This window comes from Microcaecilia unicolor, chromosome 9 (assembly GCF_901765095.1).
Source record: "Microcaecilia unicolor chromosome 9, aMicUni1.1, whole genome shotgun sequence".
Taxonomy (NCBI): Eukaryota; Metazoa; Chordata; class Amphibia; order Gymnophiona; family Siphonopidae; genus Microcaecilia; species Microcaecilia unicolor.
In genome coordinates this window covers 65,946,523-65,967,998 of record NC_044039.1, presented here as the reverse complement: position 1 = coordinate 65,967,998, position 21,476 = coordinate 65,946,523, and the positions used below count along the sequence as shown (strand labels likewise).

Sequence of the window (21,476 nt, the reverse complement as noted above, 5' to 3'; positions counted from 1 at the left end):
CTCAGTTGACATAATTAAAAAAAATCTTCTTACACAACTGATTCACCTGTTTCATTAATAACTGAGTTCCAAAATTACATCTAAAACTCTAGAAGATGTACCAGATTGTAATTGTTCTCCTGAATATATAGTAATTCTAGCTGGAACTAATGTTAAATCATTACTAAAATACAAGAGCTTTGTCTTCAGTGCATTAAGCTTCAACATATGTTGATTAGCCTACAAATGTATAAGACAAATACAAACAGAAATCTCAGTCTGTAAAGTCAAAAAATCTGAAGTCATGGGAATCAATTCAAATATGTCATTCACATATGAGTAACCATACAGCCCTGTTGAATCCAGAACCGAACCCAGAGAATTCAAAAACTAGGGTTGGGCAATGATTACAAATTTTAATCACGATTAATCATGTGATTAAAACCTTTAATTGCACAATAAATCATGATGATTCACAGCATGCATCCAGCCTTCATCCATATTCTCTCATGCTCCCCTCTCCAGCCTCTCCCCCCATTTCTCTAATGCCCCCTCCACAGCCTTCATCCACATTATCTCATACACCCCTCTTCAGCCTTCACCCAGTTTTATTTTATTTGTTACATTTGTATCCCACATTTTCCCACCTATTTGCAGGCTCAATGTGGCTTACATTGTATCAATGAGGCGTTCGCCATCTCCAGTATAGAAACAAATATATGGAGTTACTGTGGTCAGATAAGGATCATGTGTTAGAGACACATTGGGAATCATAGAGAGGAAGAGTTATGAATAGTCTGTTACAAGCTTTGGTATCGTTGTGTTGCAGGGTTTAGGCACTTATGTTGGGTCGATGGGGTATGCCTTTTTGAACAGGTTGGTTTTTAGTGATTTCTGGAAGTTTAGGTGTTCGTACATTGTTTTCCCCGCTTTCAGTAGTGCTTTCCACAGCTGTGTGCTTATGTAGGAGAAACTGGATGCATAGATTGATTTGTATTTGAGTCCTTTGCAGCTTGGGTAGTGGAGATTTAGGTATGTTCATGATGATCTGATTGTGTTTCTTGTTGGTAGGTCTATGAGGTCTGTCATGTATGCCATAGCTTCGTCGTCAATAATTTTATGGACCATGGTGCAGATTTTGAAAGCAATACTCTTTGATTGGTAGCCAATGTAGTTTTTCTCGGAGGGGTTTGGCGCTTTCGATTTGCGTTTTTCCAAATATAAGCCTGGCTGCTGTGTTTTGAGCAGTCTGAAGTTTCTTTATGAGTTGTTCTTTGCATCCTGCGTAGATTTCGTTGTAGTAGTCTGCATGGCTTAGTACCATTGATTGTATCAAGCTGCGGAATGTTTCCCTCGGGAAGAATGGTTTCACTCGTTTGAGTTTCCACATTGCGTGGAACATTTTCTTAGTTGTAGAGTTAACTTGGCTCTCAAGTGTAAAGTTACGGTCAATAGTAACACTGAGGATTTTCAGGCTGTCTAAGATTGGGAAGGTGTGGTTTCTTTCAAGCCCTCTCCCCAGCCTCTTCCCCAGTTTCTCTCATGGCCCCCTCCCCAGCCTTTGTCCAGATTCTCTACTCCTCCTTCCACTTTTACCTCTACAACTGGGCTCCTTTTCACCTTCCTTGGCACTCCTTGTCTCCCCCTGCACGTCCGGGCTCTGAGCCATGCAGTGCAGGAGGTCGAGGAGGCTCCATATTAATGAAAAAGTATTGCCTGTGTTAAAAAAAAAAAACCTCTAACCATTTCTAAACTACACCTGAATTGCCAAACTCAGTCTGGTCAACTGTATCGAATGTGCCTGATATGTCAAATTGTAATAAAACTGATTGTTTTCCCTGGCTTAACAGATCCTTGACAAAAGTCAATAACAAAGATTCTGTGCTGTGCTTTCACCTAAAACCAAATAGAAAATTATGCAAACAGAAGAAATCTAAGTACGATGTAATTTGAGATGCCACAATCAACTTCAGCAATTTCACCATCCAAGGTATACTAGCTACTGGATGGAAATTAGACACTATAGTCAGGCCCGCACTCTGAGATTTTGGGATTGGTGTTAAAATAGTATTTCCTAATAACCAAGAGAAGATCTCCTCATAAAAACATTATTGACTAAAATAGTAAGCCATTTGACCAACTCAGTTGGGATATCTTTCAACAAATATGAAGGGCAAACATCCAATATACCTGATTTATATAATAGTTCCTTCAACAAAGAGCAAGAGCCTACCATTTCCTCAGTAACCAATGAAAAGGAAGACCAAGTCCGATCTACCAGTACTTCCATCAAATCTCCACATTCTAACTGACCAGTTACATCCACTTATCCAGATAAATTCAAAAGCGATGCCTAGTAAGATCAACTTTACCAATAAAATGCCTTTCTAGATCATCCACGGATAGCTGCAGTGACTCAGAAATATCTACTACTGTAGACACCTATGTAAAACTATTAAAAACTTTAAAAAGCAGTTTTTGATCTGGCCTATCTGTTCCACTCAGATTCCCAAAATAAGATTTTTGTGCATCTTGGTCCATTTCTAAATTAAAATATCTAGGTACCAACTCTCAAATTTAGACATCTAATCCTTTTAAAAATCAACTTAGTGTCACGGATTCAAGGATAGTGAGCCTTTGGGCTACTGTTGATGAAAGGCAGCAGCAGGCGAAGCATCCAACCAAAGATTGAAGCTGAAAACAGACAGGACTGATTCAAGCAGGACTAGAACTGAAGCTGAAGACAGGACTGGGAACAAGCAGGAGTGGAACTGAAGCTGAAGACAGGCTGGACTGGAACAAGCAGGACTGGAACTGTAGCTAAAGACAGGTATAACTGGAATAAGCAGGACTGGAACTGTAGCTGAAGGCAGGTAGGACTGGAACAAGCAGGATGGAACTGAAGCTGAAGACATGCAGGACTGGAACAAGCAGGACTGGAACTGAAGCTGAAGACAGGCAGGACTGGAACAAGCAGGACTAGACTGAAGCTGAAGGCAGACAGGACTGGAATGACTGAAGCTGAAGGCAGACAGGACTGGAACAAGCTGAAGACAGGCAGAACTGAAACAAGCAGGGCTGGAACTGAAGCTGAAGGCAGACAGGACTGGAACAAGCAGGGCTGGGACTGAAGCTGAAGACAGACAGGACTGGAACAAGCAGGGCTGGAACTGCAACAAACACACAGACAAGAACTCATCTGAAGACCTCTTTTGCAAAGGCAAAGCAGGAAGGTTCCAAGGCGCTTTATAAAGGAATTTACTGATGATGTCACAACTAAGAATGAGACTTGGCTGCAGGGAGATCAGACCGAGGCTTGGCTGCAGGAACACCAGAGTGAGGCTTGAATGCTGGAACATCAGAATAGGACTGGAATGATCTCTGGAACATGATTGGGAAACAGGGAAAAGGCAGTCCACAGCAGCCACAGGGCCTGGTCACTGGAAGGAGAGGTGAGTGTAGACACGAGGCACAGCCACAACCATGACAGTACCTCCCCCTGAAGGCTCCTGTGGTCCCCGTGGGAGATTTGGTTTTCCAGGGATATTTTCGGTGGAACCTGCTGGTGACCTTAGGACCAGGAACATGGATTACAGGACTGAAAGTTGAAAGCACTTCTGCAGACTGAAGGCAAGCCTGGATCTTGTCAATAGGGCTGGATCTTGAGAAAAGAGCTGAAGACAGACATGGCAGGATTTGTGTATGGTAGACTTCTGATGTGTGTGAATACTTTGTAAAACTAGCTTACACATCCATAGACTATATGCATACATTTATACATTTTTCAGAGGTGGTAAAATTTATTTAGCACTATTGGGGTTGATTCTGAGTGCTTATTGGTACATAAGCACCTATGTTCCTCATATAAAGTAGGCAATCAATAGGCCCTTTTTTGAAAATTTTACATTTGTGCCCTGTTTTAAAATTACCACCATAGAGGTAATTCTATAACCGGGTGACTATAAATATGAAACTATTCTAAAAAGAGGTACCCACTTTTCTTTACAGAACATTAGCCTTACTGGGTATGTATGTGCCTATGAGTTAGGTCGAAGCACTTAATGCTAGTCATAGAGCTGCTGTGTGTGTTTGTGCCTAAGTTCCAGTGATAAGTGAATAACTTACGTGTGCAGGTTTTAGTCCTGACCATGACCCAGACTCTGCCTATGTGAATTCCTACCTGTAAAAAATGTGCTATGTAAGATATGTATGTATTTATAGAATAGTGCTTAGGCAGAATTTTTGCTTTTACATATGTACGTGCACATATATGTGTTCATATGCTATTATTCTAATGATTTAGGCACATACAGTAATTGGCACCTGTTAGCATGTATTTTATGGAATTGCACTCCAAGGGGACGATTCTATATATGGCGCCTAAAAAATTGGTGAGGAAATCAATGCCAACTAAGCATATTCTATAAGTAGCAGCTAGATTTAGGCACAGTATATAGAATATGCTTAGTTGATATATCAGCACCTACATAGGCACCCCGTATAAGAGGCTTGGGGAGGCTAATAGCCTCCCCAGCCCAACTGTGACCTTCCCCTGCTGCCCCCACAGGCGCAGGGCTCCTTCCCTCCTGGCTCAGCTCCCTGACCGGCAGCCCTCCGACTCGGTAAACAGGAAATGCATCATCGCAGAAGACGGGATACTGTGTGAAGAGGGAAGGGAGAAGCTGGAGCCGGAGGCGAGCCCACAATGCCTTCTTCCTTAATGACGTCGTAGCCACGGACATTAGGTTTAAACGCTTGGGGGGGTGGCAGGAAGGAACGGAGAGGAGGGCTGTCGGGGAGGTGAGGAAGGGCAGGGAGAATCGCTGGGCATGGAGGGCAGGGGGAGAGAAGAGATTGCTGGACATGGAGAGGAGGGGAGGGCAGGGGGAGAGAAGAAATCACTGGAGAGGAGGGGAGAGTAGGGGAGAGAGGAGAATTCATGACCATGGATGGATGGAGGGGAGGGCAGGGGGAGAGAAGAGATCACTGGACAGGAAAGGAGGGGAGGGCAGGGGAGAGAGGAGAATTGCTGGACATGGATGGATGGAGCGGAGAGCAGGGGGAGAGAGGAGAATTACTGGACATGAATGGATGGAGGGAGGGGAGGGCATGGGGAATTGCTGGACATAGATGGATGAATGGGGGTAGGGGAGAGGAAATTTGCTGGATATGGGTGGATGAAGGAGAGGGCAGGGGACAATTGAGAGTTCCTGGACATGGATGGAGGGGAGGGCAGGGAAGAGAGGAGAATTGCTGGATATGGATGGATGGGTGGAGGGGGCAGGGGAGAGAGGAAATTTGCTGGATATGGATGGATGGATGGATGGAGGGGAGGGCAGGGGAGAATGGAGAGTTGTTGGACATGGATGGAGGGGAGGGAAGTCAGGAAGGAGATGCACAAATAGAGTGGAAGGGAGAGAGGATAAATGCTGGTCATGGATGGAGGGGAGGGAAGTCAGAGGAAGTAGATGCACATGGATGGAGGGGAGGGCAGTGAGGAGAAATATGGATGGAGGGGAAATTGCTGAATTTAAGGGCTAGATTGGAATACTTTGAGGGCAGATGTTGAAACTGGAGAAAGGATAGAGACAGGGCTACAGATGGTAGACAGGACGCATAAGGACACAGAAGGATGGTGGACATGGTGAGAGAAAAAATATCAAATGGAAAGGAGACACTGTATAAAACAGAAGACACTGGGACCAAAGCTAATAGAAAAACTAAATGCTCAGACAGCAAAGGTAGAAAACATTTTTTATTCAGAATTTATTAATTGGAATATGTCAGCTTTTGGAAATGTGCATCTGTGATATTTTGTATGCAAGATTCAATTTTTCTAGTATTGCTGCATGCTGAGTCTGACTTCTTGAGGTAACCTTCCAGTTCAGTATTTTGCCTTCATATCTGTTGTGTCATGTGCTTTTCATGTGTGATCAAGATGCAGTATTCTGCTAGCGTGTAGTATTTGCAGCCCTTTTTGTTTTGTTTTTTTTGTTTCACTAGGTTGTGTACTGGTGTTTTAGAGCCCGGTGTAATTATAGTGCTGCCTTTCCACGCATAAAGTTGTAGCTTGTCCTGTCCTTGGAATTAGTGCTATTATGGTTTGGTAAGGTTATTGTCACGTCTGTGGCCGTGACCACCCTCAGACTTACCTTGTTCCTGGGGGTCAGCTTCCTAGCTGGCTCCTGTTTCTTCTGTCTGTCCTTTCTGAGCTAGCTCTGGCTCTCTGTGCTGGCTGCATCCAGCAGCATGACACTAATTGTCTCATTATACTGCACCTGTGGGTGTTGCCTGGGTTAGCTCTCTCTCTCTCTCTCTCTCTCTCTCTCTCTCTCTGTGTGCTGGCTGCTTCCAGCATGACTCTAATTGCTTCACTACACTACACCTGGGTGTGGGAAGCCTCTCTGTGTTTCACTGTGCTTTCTGCCTGCTCTGTGGTTTGTGCCTGAACAGCCTCCGTAGTTACTTAGAGATTGCTGCAGCTGTGTCTCTGGTGTTGAAGGGCTTTATTAATCACTTAGAGACTGCAGCCTTGGCCTTTGCATTGCCAATGCCTCCGCAGTGCCTTAGGTCCCGAGGTTAGTGTGCTGTTTGCACAGTTAGCTTTCCTTGTCTTTTCTTGTGGGTTTCCAGCCCTTCTGCTTTGCGAGTTACTATCATCTGTGGGCCTTCTGGCCCTTCTGTGTTTATTGCTCTGTGGGCCTTCTGGCCCTTCTATGTTTATTGTTCTGTGGGCTTTCAGCCTTTCTGTTATCCCTGTGCAGTGGTGCTGCTCCCTGTCTAAGGTTGGTCAGCGGCTGATGCTGCAGCCATTTCTCTCCTTTCTATCTGTTAGCTACTGTAGCTCCAGTCTAACCCTTCCTCTGGCAAGCGTAGCTGTCATTCCCATTCCCTTGAGCTTTGCTTGTATATAGCCCCTGTGTCCTCTTCCCTGCCTGTCTGCCTTGCTTTAGCCTAGGTACCTGGGAGCACCACTGGATCCTGACTCCGGTTGTTCCTGTTGCTGATTCCAGTTCTGGTTTTCCTGTAAGCCCTACTGGCTGCTCGAACCTGAGGGATCAACCCTCGGGGAAAGGCAGCTAAGCGTAGGTGAAGCCTACTCCAGTGTGTTCCGGTCCGGTGCGTTCCAGTCCCGAGTGTTCCAGTGCAGGACTCCAGTCCGGGGTTCCAGTCCAGCCTTGTCTCTTCTCTGCTCCAAAGGTGATCTTGCCTGCCACTGCCGCTCCTCGGCCGTGGTCCAAGGACTCACGTACCCAGGGTTCCCCGGGAAGAAGCCTGACAGAATGCCAAGGTCCTTGAGAACACGACAGTTATGAGTGTGTTTTTGCACAATTTTGTGTATAGTGTTTTGCAGTGGAAAGATTGTGTGTTGGCCTTACTGAGGTGGCACCAAAACATCAGAAAGGGTGTAGAGCCTAAATCATGACACACTACCTCTTGAAGGATCTATATATGGTCGTTAATAAAAGGAGCTCATTGTGAACACTATCCACCCTAAAAGGGAGTTTTGTGGCTCTACATGAGAATTGTGATATTATGATCCCTTGTTTCAAATTGTTGACAGTCTGCATTTTCCGTATGGGTGGTATATTGGTGTATTAGGGTCTGCCCAGTGTAATATTTATGGTACAGTAAGGTTCTGAGTGTGTTTTTGCACAAATTTGTGCATAGCGTTTTGCAGTTGAGCGATTGTGGTTAGTATATGCTTTGAGCAACCACTTTATTCTTTGACATATGATACATATCTAATATCTAAATTTAATAAAAGGTATTAATTGTGACTATTTTATTTTTACTTATTTTTTTTTCTGTGTGTTGTCAGACAATTATGGACGTAAGCTCTGCCCTAGCCCCGCCCCTAATCCCACCCCCTTTAGCCTCCCCAAACAGTTGGGCCACCGACCGCCTATGAGCACCTACAACTATGTGCCTCCATTTACACCAATGAAAACGTGGCATAAATCCTGGCATATAGATTTAGGCACACTGGGCCATATTCTATAACAACGTGCATAAATTTCAGAACACCCCTGAAATTCCCATTTTCCTGCCTATAACCATACCCCTTTTTATCCTGTGCATGTTTGAACTTTGGTACACTGCATTACAGAATGTGCATAGCGAGTTGTGCGTGTAAATTCTAATTATTGCTAATTAGTGCTCATTATTGCTTGTCAAGAGCTGTTATCAACGCTGATTAGCATGTTAAACCAATTAAGTTATACATATTGTTATAGAATACACTTCAATTTTGGTGCAGATATCTAGGTGTGCTATATAGAATCTGGAAGCAAATGCATAACATTTCTCACAGGGGAAAGACACATTATTGGGGTGAGACTCTGGATGGGCTTTCACTTATAATTATGCATATATGTTTACACAGAAAAATTACCCACAGAAATTAACAAGTGTAAATGTACATGGACAGTTTTCCCAAGATAAAAAGAACCCACAGACTTTGCATCAATGCAGTTAGAAAATTATCTCCTACAAACACATAAATCAGTTATCATTTCTAATATAAAGGTATCCCGGAGAGAGAGAAGTCAGTTAGTGGTTTAATTACACCGAAATATACATAGCAGAGTAATTTGAAAAAGCATATTTGCATGTACAGCTTGTTATACTTACAGAAAATAGGTCTTATAAAATTGTACAGTGGTATATATATACACTGAAAAATAGTGCCTACTTTTACATGATATGTACATAGGCATTTCCAGGGCCAGAGTTGCGATGTACAGTATGGGCATATTCTTTAAAACATACATGAACATGCAGAGTGCATACACACATTTATATTTGCCGTGGAACAGGAGTACATTTGTGTGTTGCATCGGGGGTTCTTGCAGGAGTGATAAAATAAAGGACAAAGGCACTTATGTTGCTTTTATAGAATACATAGGCATATTTTGGGAATTTTTTTATAGGTGCCCCCAAACTTATTTATCTTCTAAGAATACAAATAAATTTAATATAGAAACTTAAAAAAAACAGCAGCATTTTGAAAACTACTTACTTCTATATATTGACTACATTCCTGTCCATTTATGGAATAGTGGATTTGTTTGAGGGGTAATTTTCTAAGGCATTTGACTGGATAAAATGGCCTGATTGAATTTTTCAATAGATGCATGCTTTTTTGCCCTCAGCTTCCTCACTCCCTTTAACTCTGGCACTCACACAAGTAATGGGTGAAAAAACATGGATGCTATGTTGTTGCTAATTTCAAAGAAAAATAATGTAGATGGTTCCTCTGTAAATATTTGCATAAAGAATGCATGTTGAAAGAACCTGCAGTTTGCAGCTCCCTTGGCTGTTTGAAGATTCCCAGTAATTTTATAAGGAACCATCTAAAGTTTGATGGCAAGTATGCACACAAATGCTGGTATTCTAGTCACTTACACAAGTATGTGAACACATATACATGTAAATGACAATAATCCAACTATGTGTAATGCTGCAGTACGCACCAATCGTCAATAGTGTATACTTTACAGGTAGGTTACACATGGGTGCAGTCTGTAGGGGGGAGGAGATGCGGTGCACACTTATAACTTCTAGAATTCTATAAATTGTGCACATCTCCTGAATCTAGGTGCAAACATTTGTAACAGCTCTATGGCCTAAACAGATATGCATTTACATATCCTGGTTATACTACTATTCTGTAAATGAAAAGATCTTACTTTCCTTTATAGATAGGCTCCCAATAGATGCCCCTTTATAGAATGCCTTCTTAATGCTCAGCATCCACTGGAGACCATATTTCTATTTAACAATAGACATTAAAGATCAAGCACATTAGCCAGGATTATCACTTGGGTTCTAAACACTGCTGACTTCGTGCTGATGTAATCAGACTGTAATTTCAATCCAGTTCTGATGTCTCCTTTTATCCTTTTTTTTAGAGCTTTGTCATCTGTTGTAGCTTTGGGAGCAAACATAATCTGCAACAAAATACCAGGGTTGGCTCCACGGCAACGAGCAATCTGCCAGAGCCGCCCAGATGCCATCATAGTGATTGGAGAAGGGGCACAAATGGGAATCAATGAATGTCAGTATCAGTTCCGGCATGGCAGATGGAACTGCTCTGCACTTGGAGAGAGAACAGTCTTTGGACAAGAACTTCGAGTAGGTAAGAGATCTCTGCAGTATAATCAAATGGTGGGACTGCTTGCTTTTTTATTTCCACTACAGTTTTGGTAGGAGTAGTCTATTGAAGAGCTGCTTCAATCACAGCTTCTATTTTTTTCATGCTTCTTGTCTTCTGAAGACCTGAATGCTCAGTGGGCAATATTCAGCCCAGGGCAGCAGCATTTTTTAAAATGCCAAACTGCTGTGAGCTGAATTAGACCTGCATATTCAGTCAACCAGCACTGAATATCCAGGTCTTTGAGGGCTGCTGAAAGTTATCTAGGTCCAGCCAATGTTCAATACCAGAACCCATATAACTAACCAGACACAATTAGGGCAGCATTACATGGGAAATTTTACAACAGGGCACCTCCATCTACGCACACTGATAACACAGGATAGAGTCTTTTCTGTATGGACATTTGGGCATAAAAGGGGAAGTGCCTAAATGTAGCAGGTGCACAAGCCACTTCTGTATTTGGCCACCTATCTGCCTAATCTGTGGCCCACATATATTCCAAAAGGATAAAAAGCAAGGAAGACACAGGCAATGGAAGATGTCTTGTCAAAACATGCATGGGCCGATATTCAAAGGGACCTGGGGCCACCTAATCCCTGATATTCAACAGCCAAAAACTTTAAAAGGCTCAAATCTTGTTCTAAAAGACAGTTATTTTCTGTTCTTTGGTTGCTGGAGAGGAAGCACGGCCAGTGACCTCAAAGCGAATGCTACATACCTGTAGAAGGTATTCTCCGAGGACAGCAGGCTGATTGTTCTCACTGATGGGTGACGTCCACGGCAGCCCCTCCAATCGGAACTTCACTAGCAAAGGCCTTTGCTAGTCCTCGCGCGCCCATGCGCACCGCGCATGCGCGGCCGTCTTCCCGCCCGAACCGGCTCGTGTTCGTCAGTCCCATATGTAGCAAAAGAAAGACAAGGGAAGACACAACTCCAAAGGGGAGGCGGGCGGGTTTGTGAGAACAATCAGCCTGCTGTCCTCGGAGAATACCTTCTACAGGTATGTAGCATTCGCTTTCTCCGAGGACAAGCAGGCTGCTTGTTCTCACTGATGGGGTATCCCTAGCCCCCAGGCTCACTCAAAACAACAAACATGGTCAATTGGGCCTCGCAACGGCGAGGACATAACTGAGATTGACCTAACAACTTATCCAACTAACTGGGAGTGTAGCCTGGAACAGAATAAACATGGGCCTAGGGGGGTGGAGTTGGATTCTAAACCTCGAACAGATTCTGAAGTACTGACTGCCCGAACCGACTGTCGCGTCGGGTATCCTGCTGTAGGCAGTAATGAGATGTGAATGTGTGGACAGATGACCATGTCGCAGCTTTGCAAATCTCTTCAATAGTGGCTGACTTCAAGTGGGCTACCGACGCTGCCATGGCTCTAACATTATGAGCCGTGACATGACCCTCAAGAGCCAGCCCAGCCTGGGCGTAAGTGAAGGAAATGCAATCTGCTAGCCAATTGGATATGGTGCGTTTCCCCACAGCCACTCCCCTCCTGTTGGGATCAAAAGAAACAAACAATTGGTTGGACTGTCTGTTGGGCTGTGTCTGCTCCAGATAGAAGGCCAATGCTCTCTTGCAGTCCAATGTGTGCAGCTGACATTCAGCAGGGCAGGAATGAGGACGGGGAAAGAATGTTGGCAAGACAATTGACTGGCTCAGATGGAACTCCGACACAACCTTTGGCAAGAACTTAGGGTGAGTGCAGAGGACTACTCTGTTATGTTGAAATTTGGTGTAAGGGGTCTGCGCTACCAGGGCCTGAAGCTCACTGACTCTACGAGCTGAAGTAACTGCCACCAAGAAAATGACCTTCCAGGTCAAGTACTTCAGATGGCAGGAGTTCAGTGGCTCAAAAGGAGGTTTCATCAGCTGGGTGAGAACGACATTGAGATCCCATGACACTGTAGGAGGTTTGACGGGGGGCTATGACAAAAGCAAACCTCTCATGAAGCGAACAACTAAAGGCTGTCCTGAGATCGGCTTGCCTTCCACACGGTAATGGTATGCACTGATTGCACTAAGGTGAACCCTTACAGAGTTGGTCTTGAGACCAGACTCAGACAAGTGCAGAAGGTATTCAAGCAGGGTCTGTGTAGGACAAGAGCGAGGATCTAGGGCCTTGCTGTCACACCAGACGGCAAACCTCCTCCATAGAAAGAAGTAACTCCTCTTAGTGGAATCTTTCCTGGAAGCAAGCAAGATATGGGAGACACCCTCTGACAGACCCAAAGAGGCAAAGTCTAGGCTCTCAACATCCAGGCCGTGAGAGCCAGAGACTGGAGGTTGGGATGCAGAAGCGCCCCTTCGTCCTGTGTGATGAGGGTCGGGAAACACTCCAATCTCCACGGTTCTTCGGAGGACAACTCCAGAAGAAGAAGGAACCAGATCTGACGCGGCCAAAAAGGAGCAATCAGAATCATGGTGCCTCTGTCTTGCTTAAGTTTCAACAAAGTCTTCCCCACCAGAGGTATGGGAGGATAAGCATACAGCAGACCTTCCCCCCAGTCCAGGAGGAAGGCATCCGATGCCAGTCTGCCGTGGGCCTGAAGCCTGGAACAGAACTGAGGGACTTTGTGGTTGGCTCGAGATGCAAAGAGATCTACCAAGGAGGTGCCCCACACCTGGAAGATCTGTCGCACTACACGGGAAATGAGCGACCACTCGTGAGGTTGCATAATCCTGCTCAACCTGTCAGCCAGACTGTTGTTTACGCCTGCCAGATAAGTGGCTTGGAGCACCATGCCGTGACGGCGAGCCCAGAGCCACATGCTGACGGCTTCCTGACACAGGGGGCGAGATCCGGTGCCCCCTGCTTGTTGATGTAATACATGGCAACCTGGATGTCTGTCTGAATTTGGATAATTTGGTGGGTCAGCCGATCTCTGAAAGCCTTCAGAGCATTCCAGACCGCTCGTAACTCCAGGAGATTGATCTGCAGATCGCGTTCCTGGAGGGACCAGCTTCCCTGGGTGTGAAGCCCATCGACATGAGCTCCCCACCCCAGGAGAGACGCATCCGTAGTCAGCACTTTTTGTGGCTGAGGAATTTGGAAAGGACGTCCCAGAGTCAAATTGGACCAAATCGTCCACCAATACAGGGATTTGAGAAAACTCGTGGACAGGTGGATCACGTCTTCTAGAACCCCAGCAGCCTGAAACCACTGGGAAGCTAGGGTCCATTGAGCAGATCGCATGTGAAGGCGGGCCATGGGAGTCACATGAACTGTGGAGGCCATGTGGCCCAGCAATCTCAACATCTGCCGAGCTGTGATCTGCTGGGACGCTCGCACCCGTGAGACGAGGGACAACAAGTTGTTGGCTCTCGTCTCTGGGAGATAGGCACGAGCCGTCTGAGAATCCAGCAGAGCTCCTATGAATTCTAGTCTCTGTACTGGGAGAAGATGGTACTTTGGATAATTTATCACAAACCCCAGTAGTTCCAGGAGGCGAATAGTCATCTGCATGGACTGTAGAGCTCCTGCCTCGGATGTGTTCTTCACCAGCCAATCGTCGGGATAAGGGAACACGTGCACTCCCAGCCTGCGAAGCGCCGCTGCTACTACAGCCAAACACTTCGTGAACACTCTGGGCGCAGAGGCGAGCCCAAAGGGTAGCACACAGTACTGGAAGTGACGTGTGCCCAGCTGAAATCGCAGATACTGTCTGTGAGCTGGCAGTATCGGGATGTGCGTGTAGGCGTCCTTCAAGTCCAGAGAGCATAGCCAGTCGTTTTCCTGAATCATGGGAAGAAGGGTGCCCAGGGAAAGCATCCTGAACTTTTCCTTTACCAGATATTTGTTCAGGGCCCTTAGGTCTAGGATGGGACGCATCCCCCCTGTTTTCTTTTCCACAAGGAAGTACCTGGAATAGAATCCCAGCCCTTCTTGCCCGGATGGCACGGGCTCGACCGCATTGGCGCTGAGAAGGGCGGAGAGTTCCTCTGCAAGTACCTGCTTGTGCTGGAAGCTGTAAGACTGAGCTCCCGGTGGACAATTTGGAGGTTTGGAGGCCAAATTGAGGGTGTATCCTTGCCGGACTATTTGAAGAACCCACTGATCGGAGGTTATGAGAGGCCACCTTTGGTGAAAAACTTTCAACCTCCCTCCGACCGGCAGATCGCCTGGCACTGACACGTTGATGTCGGCTATGCTCTGCTGGAGCCAGTCAAAAGCTCGCCCCTTGCTTTTGCTGGGGAGCCGAGGGGCCTTGCTGAGGCGCACGCTGCTGACGAGAGCGAGCGCGCTGGGGCTTAGCCTGGGCCGCAGGCTGTCGAGAAGGAGGATTGTACCTACGCTTACCAGAAGAGTAGGGAACAGTCTTCCTTCCCCCATAAAAACGTCTACCTGTGGAGGTAGAAGCTGAAGGCTGCCGGCGGGAGAACTTGTCGAAAGCGGTATCCCGCTGGTGGAGCTGCTCTACCACCTGTTCGACCTTCTCTCCAAAAATATTTTCCGCACAGCAAGGCGAGTCCGCAATCCGCTGCTGGATCCTATTCTCCAGGTCGGAGGCACGCAGCCATGAGAGTCTGTGCATCACCACACCTTGAGCAGCGGCCCTGGACGCAACATCAAAGGTGTCATACACCCCTCTGGCCAGGAATTTTCTGCACGCCTTCAGCTGCCTGACCACCTCCTGAAATGGCTTGGCTTGCTCAGGAGGGAGCTTGTCCACCAAGCCCGCCAACTGCCGCACATTGTTCCACATGTGTATGCTCGTGTAGAGCTGGTAAGACTGAATTTTGGCCACGAGCATAGAGGAATGGTAGGCCTTCCTCCCAAAGGAGTCCAAGGTTCTAGAGTCTTTGCCCAGGGGCGCCGAAGCATGCTCCCTAGAACTCTTAGCCTTCTTTAGGGCCAAATCCACAACTCCAGAGTCATGAGGCAACTGAGTGCGCATCAGCTCTGGGTCCCCATGGATCCGGTACTGGGACTCGATCTTCTTGGGAATGTGGGGATTACTTAAAGGCTTGGTCCAGTTCGCCAGCAATATCTTTTTTAGGACATGATGCATGGGTACTGTGGACGCTTCCTTAGGTGGAGAAGGATAGTCCAGGAGCTCAAACATTTCAGCCCTGGGCTCGTCCTCCACAACCACCGGGAAGGGGATGGCCGTAATCTCCTGGACAAAGGCCGCAAAAGACAGACTCTCGGGAGGAGAAAGCTGCCTTTCAGGGGAGGGAGTGGGATCAGAAGGAAGGCCATCAGACTCCTCGTCAGAGAAATATCTGATGTCCTCCTCCTCCTCCCACGAGGCCTCACCATCGGTATCAGACACAAGTTCACGAACCTGTGTCTGAAGCCGTGCCCGGCTCGACTCCGTGGAACCACGGCCACGGTGTGAGCGTCGAGAGGTAGACTCCCTCGCCCGCACTGGTGAAGCTCCCTCCGCCGACGTTGTCGGGGAGCCTTTCTGGGAGGCGACCGCAGTCGGTACCGCAAGCGGCACCGATGTCGGAGACCTCACCCCGGGCAAGGGGCCAGCCGGCGCCTCACTCGACGGTACCGGTGGCGCAAGCACCCCCGATACCGGAGGGGAAGGGTGCAACAGCTCTCCCAGGATATCTGAAAGAACGGCCCGGAGACTCTCGTGCAGAGCGGCTGTGGAGAAAGACATGGAAGCCGATACAGGTGTCGAAGTCAGAGTCTGTTCCGGGCGTGGAGGCTGTTCCGGGCTGTCCAAGGTGGAGCGCATCGACACCTCTTGAACAGAGGGTGAGCGGTCCTCCCGGTGCCGATGCCTACTGGGTGCCGACTCCCTCGGCGACCCAGAGCTCTCGGTATCGACGCGGGAAGGAGACCGGTGTCGATGCTTCTTTGACTTTTTCAAACGAAGCACGTCACCGGAGCTTCCCGGTACCGACGAGGAGGACGTAGAATCCAGCCGTCGCTTCCTCGGGGCCGAGGCCGAAGAAGGTCGGTCTCGGGGGGGCTATACCGCAGGAGCCCTCAGGGTAGGGGGAGACCCTCCCGAAGGCTCACCGCCACCAGCAGGGGAATGGACAGCCCTCACCTGCACTCCAGTCGAAGCACCACCGTCCGACGACATCAGCACTAGTGGAGGTCCCGGTACCACCGACGCAGCCTTCCGATGTCTCGGCCCCGACGATGCAGAGGGTCGATGCCTCGATGCAATCGATACAGTCGCGGCCGAGGGCGGAGGTCCTGACACTGTCGACGTCGATGCACTCGATACTCCCAGTGCAGATGCCGACGAAGAGCCTGAGAACAACACGTTCCACTGGGCCAATCTCGCTACCTGAGTCCTTTTTTGTAAAAGGGTGCAAAGACTACAGGCCTGCGGGCGGTGCCCAGCCCCCAGACACTGAAGACACGACGCGTGCCTATCAGTGAGCGAGATTACCCGGGCGCACTGGGTGCACTTCTTGAAGCCGCTGGGAGACTTCGATGACATGGGCGGAAAAATCACGCCGGCGAAATCAAAACTCGTAATTGCGGTAAGGCACCAAAAAGAGAGGGAGAAAAAACTCGACCCGAGACCTCAAAAGGGCCTACCCCGAAAACGAAAGAAAACTTAACGGGGCAAAAAACTGGAAATACGGGAAAGGGAAAAAGACCGAAAGGCCCTTCTCCGAAATCCCTTTTTTTTTTAGAAGCGAAAGTCAAAAAGACGCACGAGGGTCAACCTAAGGGGCGCGAATGGCGCAAACACGACCGTACCGAGCGCGGACAAAAGAAGACTGACGAACACGAGCCGGTTCGGGCGGGAAGACGGCCGCGCATGCGCGGTGCACATGGGCGCGCGAGAACTAGCAAAGGCCTTTGCTAGTGAAGTTCCGATTGGAGGGGCTGCCGTGGACATCACCCATCAGTGAGAACAAGCAGCCTGCTTGTCCTCGGAGAATTAGGTGTTAACTAAGGTGTGAGGAAGTAGAATATTTGCATAGGTTGCTGAGTTAGCCTCAAAGAGCCTGTTTTGAAAAGGTCTCCTTAGATTCAAAACTATATAAAGAGGAAAGGTCCCAATGAACTTTCTTTCTGAGAAGTTCTGAGAGACGAGGACATTTCTCTGGTAAGTGAACACTATTTTGCTGTGTGCTTTGGGAATTTAAAGATTGAGGTTTAAAAGAGGAATTGCAGGTTAGTGATAGTGTCACAACCGGCTCCCAATGTACATGCCCCTGAGTTGGTACGAGCCTTCCATGATCGATATCCTCAGAAACCTGGACCTAGGAGGAGGGGGGCATCCGGGGGGGATACTGTCACATCCGTCGCTCCCTCCGGCTGCTCCCCTGCGGGGAGCAGGAGCCGGCGTCCTCCTCGACGAAGGCCGGCCTTCTTGAGGCCACGGAGGGGAGCCGGGGCTCGCCGGGGTGATGGCCGCCCAGTCCGGGGCCGAGGCCGGAGGCCGGCGATTGCGGCTGCCGGACTATCGATCGCTGGCTATGGGGGCTGTGTTTGCGACAGTAAGGGAAATGGCGCCGAGGCGCGATGGCCGGCGTTCCCTTCATTCTTGGGCGTGGGAACCCCAAGCTCCGCCTCAGAGGAGTTAGACTGGAAGGCCAGCACGATAGACCCGCCTGGGAGGTCGGTCAGAGCCAATCAGAAGAGTTCCGTCGATAACCAAGTTCTGATTGGCCGGCTATGTCTACAGGGGCTGGGCGGCTGACTGCCGAACAGTATTTAAGGAATGAGTCTGAGGTAGGAGGTTGCTTCAGGTTCTGCTACCCGAGGCCAGTCTCCGTGGTTCCTGTGTTCCGTTGATTTCCTGGTGTTGCTGGTTTTGGACTGTTTCCTGGTTTTCTCTGCTAGCTGCCTGCCTTGACCTCTTGCCTGACTCTGACCACGTTGTTAGCTGCCTGCCCAGATCTGCTGCCTGTTTGTGGACTCTCTACTCCATCTGCCCGCTTCTATCCTGGTTCCAGTCCAGGTCAGTCCGTCAACCCCGCGGCTCCTGAAGTCCCGTTGACCGCCTGCAGCTGGGGGCTCAACCCTTGGTGAACGGCGGTCGCCGTGGGTGAAGACTTGGGGTTGCACGGCTGTCCTTTGAGGTCCTTCGGGGCCTTACGGGACCTAAGGGCTCACCTTCCTTGCGGATTAGACAGATAGGCAGAATAAAAATATAAAAAAGCAAATTTTATCAACTAATCGCCATAGTCTTTTCCCCTTAGTTTTAAAACTTGAACTTTGTACCACAGCAATAACAGATAGCCTCTAGCAGGCACTGCAGGATCTACTTTAGTCTTCCCGTCCACCCTCCCCAACATTCGCTCACCCCTAGGACAACTCTTCATTTATAGTCAGTTATTGTAATTAGGGTAGTAAGCAAGGAGTGCTCTTACAGAGTTTTAAATACATTTCATTACCATCTAAGAAGGAAACACTAACTAAATCACACAATTTACTATGTAAACTAAAAGATGTTTTTTATTAGGCTGATATCCTTAAAACATTAGCAAGTTTTAGATTATTGAAAAACTCAAAAATACTAAGATGAAGTCAGCAGTCCAGCAGCGAGTATTTTGCATTGAGTGTCACATGTATGATTATCGCCCAGTTGGTAAGATGTCATATGTGTGTGCCTGATGCAAAGAGCTCCTAGCTCTCAGAGAACGTGTCCATTCTCTTGAGGCTAGAGTAGCAGACTTGGTGGAGCTGAGGGAGACAGAGAGGTACATAGAGGAGACCTACATAGATGTTGTAGAGACGTCCCACCTCCAGTCTGGTAGCCCCTGTGCTACCTTGGAGGAGGGAGGTCTCCTAGAAGGAGAGCATCACCCTTGTGAAGTAGAAAGTACTCCTGTAGCCAGGACCTGCCCACCAGGGGATGTACTATCCTCTCGCACTGAGGATATGTCTCCAAGTACTGCCCAGGAGGGAAGGGTTAGGACAGCTGTTATAGTCCTACGCTTCCAATTTCTCCTACTTGAGTACGCAGATGTGGAATGCATTACCTAAAAGTGTGAAAACGATACATGACCATCTAGAATTCAGATGAAATTTAAAGACCTATCTATTTTGTAAGGCCTACCCTACTGCTTCTGCTTAGCTGGCTCGACTCTGCACTGATTCAATGGACATTGCTATTTCTTATTTCTTTGTCACTTATTTTACCCACTTGTCCCTACCTTCCCTGATGCTATTTCTAATTGTATTTGTTAAACACCTGCCGTTCACCAATACGGTGTCTTGTAAGCCACATTGAGCCTGCTAGTGTGTGGGAAAATGGGGGATACAAATGCTGCAAATAATCTATATATATAAAAGGCACCTCCAACGTTCCAATGAAGCCTCAAGCCGGAAACTTGAGGCACCAGAGATATCCGGTTTGGCCTGCAGTCAGTGTAGCTCCGCCCTCGCGTCAAAACGCGATGACGTAGAGGGCGGGGCGGGCCTGCAGTCACTGTACCTCCGCCCTCGCGTCAAAACGCGATGATGTAGACGGCGGGTCGGGGAAGGCACAACGCACGAGTTCCACAGATTCTGTGACAGCAGCGGGGAGTCCCACACATTCAGTGTCAGCAGCGGGGAGAGCGCTGCGAACTTTAATCACAAACTCGCAACCAAGTGACTGAGGGACGGAGGGAGGGCGAGGGGGGTGTGGCAATCGGAAGGGAGGGACGGAGGGGGGAGGGTCTGGAACTCGGGAGTGAGGATGGTGGGGGGGATTACCTTGCTAGTGCCCGTTTCATTTTTATCCGAAACGGGCATTTCTCACTAGTAAATAAATAGTTGGTGATTCTATCATTAGGCATATAGAAAGCTGGGTGACTGGTGGACGTGAGGATCGCCTGGTGACTTGCCTGCCTGGTGTGCAGAAGGCAGACCTCACACGTCACCCAGATAGAATTTTAGATTGTGCTGGGAAGGAGCTGGCTGTGTTGGTACATGTGGGTACCAATGACATAGGAAAATGTGGGAGAGAGGTTCTGGGAGCCAAATTTAGGCTCTAAGGTAGAAAGCTCAAATCCAGAACCTCTAGGGTAGCATTTTTTTAAATGCTACTTGTTCCACGCGCAGGGCCCAAGACACAGGCAGAGCTCTGGACTCTCAATGCGTGGATGAGACGATGGTGTAGGGATGTGAAGCGTCTGTTTACGCTCTCCAAAAATACTAGGACTACGGGGCATGCGATGAAGCTACAATGTAGTAAATTTAAAACGAATTGGAGAAAATGTTTCTTCACTCAACATGTAATTAAACTCTGGAATTCCTTACCAGAGAATGTGGTAAAGGTGGTTAGCTTAGCGGAGTTTTAAAAAGGTTTGGATGGCTTCCTAAAGAAAAAGTCCACAGACCATTATTAAATGGACTTGGGGAAAATCCACTATTTCTGGGATAAGCAGTATAAAATGTTTTGTACTTTTCTGGGATCTTGCCAGGTATTTGTGACCTGGATTGGCCACTGTTGGAAACAGGATGCTGGGCTTGATGGACCTTTGTACTTATGAGGAGGGTTTATGTTAGGAACTGGGCAACATTCTGGGGAAGGGGGAGCCTATTCTGAAAGGATGGGCTCCACCTTAACCAGGATGAAACCAGGCTGCTGGCATTGGCATTTAAAAAGGAGATAGAGCAGCTTTTAAACTAGAAACTCAAAAGCGCATGGTTCGGGATAAGGTATCTTTCAAAGGTATCACCAAAACAGGGAAGATAGGGTATCCCGATAGTGAGGTTGCAAAAGAGACCGTAGATTAGGTGTCTTTAAATAAAAATAAAAATCAGACAAAAGATTGCAAATTAATATTGTCAAGTACTGAGCATGATGTAAATAGGAACAAAAAACATAGTTTGAAATGTCTATATGTGAATGCCAGAAGCCTAAGAAATAAGATGGGAGAGTTAGAATATATTGCACTAAATTAAAAATTAGATATAATAGGCATCTCTGAGACCTGGTGGAAGAAGGATAACCAGTGGGACACTGTCATAACGGGTTACAAATTATATCGTAGTGATAGGGTGGATCGAATTGGTGGAGGGGTAGCATTGTATGTTAAGGAGAGCTTTGAATCAAATAGATTGAAAATTATGCAGGAAACAAAACACATCTTAGAATCCCTATGGATTGATATTCCATGTGTGAAGGGGAAAAGGATAGTGATAGGAGTGTACTACCAAACAGACGGATATAGAAATGTTAAAGGAAATTAGGGACATAAACAAACTGGGCAACACAATAATAATGGGTGATTTCAATTACCCCAATACTGACTGGTTACATGTAATGCCGGGGCATGCTAGGGAGGTAAAATTCCTTGTCGAAATCAAGGACTGCTTTATGGAGCAGCTGGTACAGGAGCCGACGAGAGAAGGAAAAATTCTACACCTAGTCCTTAGTGGAGCACATGATCTGGTGTGGGAGGTAAT

The 21,476-nt window shown here is 47.4% G+C and overlaps 1 protein-coding gene across 3 annotated transcripts in view; it reads left to right on the top strand.

Annotated features, from left to right (window-relative positions):
* WNT7B (Wnt family member 7B) overlaps nt 1-21,476 on the top strand; it is a 740,164-nt gene that overhangs the window by 360,993 nt on the left and 357,695 nt on the right. For all 3 annotated transcript variants that reach the window (XM_030213972.1, XM_030213971.1, XM_030213973.1), the window contains exon 2: nt 9,894-10,120. In XM_030213972.1, coding sequence (XP_030069832.1) covers nt 9,894-10,120 — 227 coding nt within the window. The remainder of the gene's footprint in view (nt 1-9,893; nt 10,121-21,476) is intronic.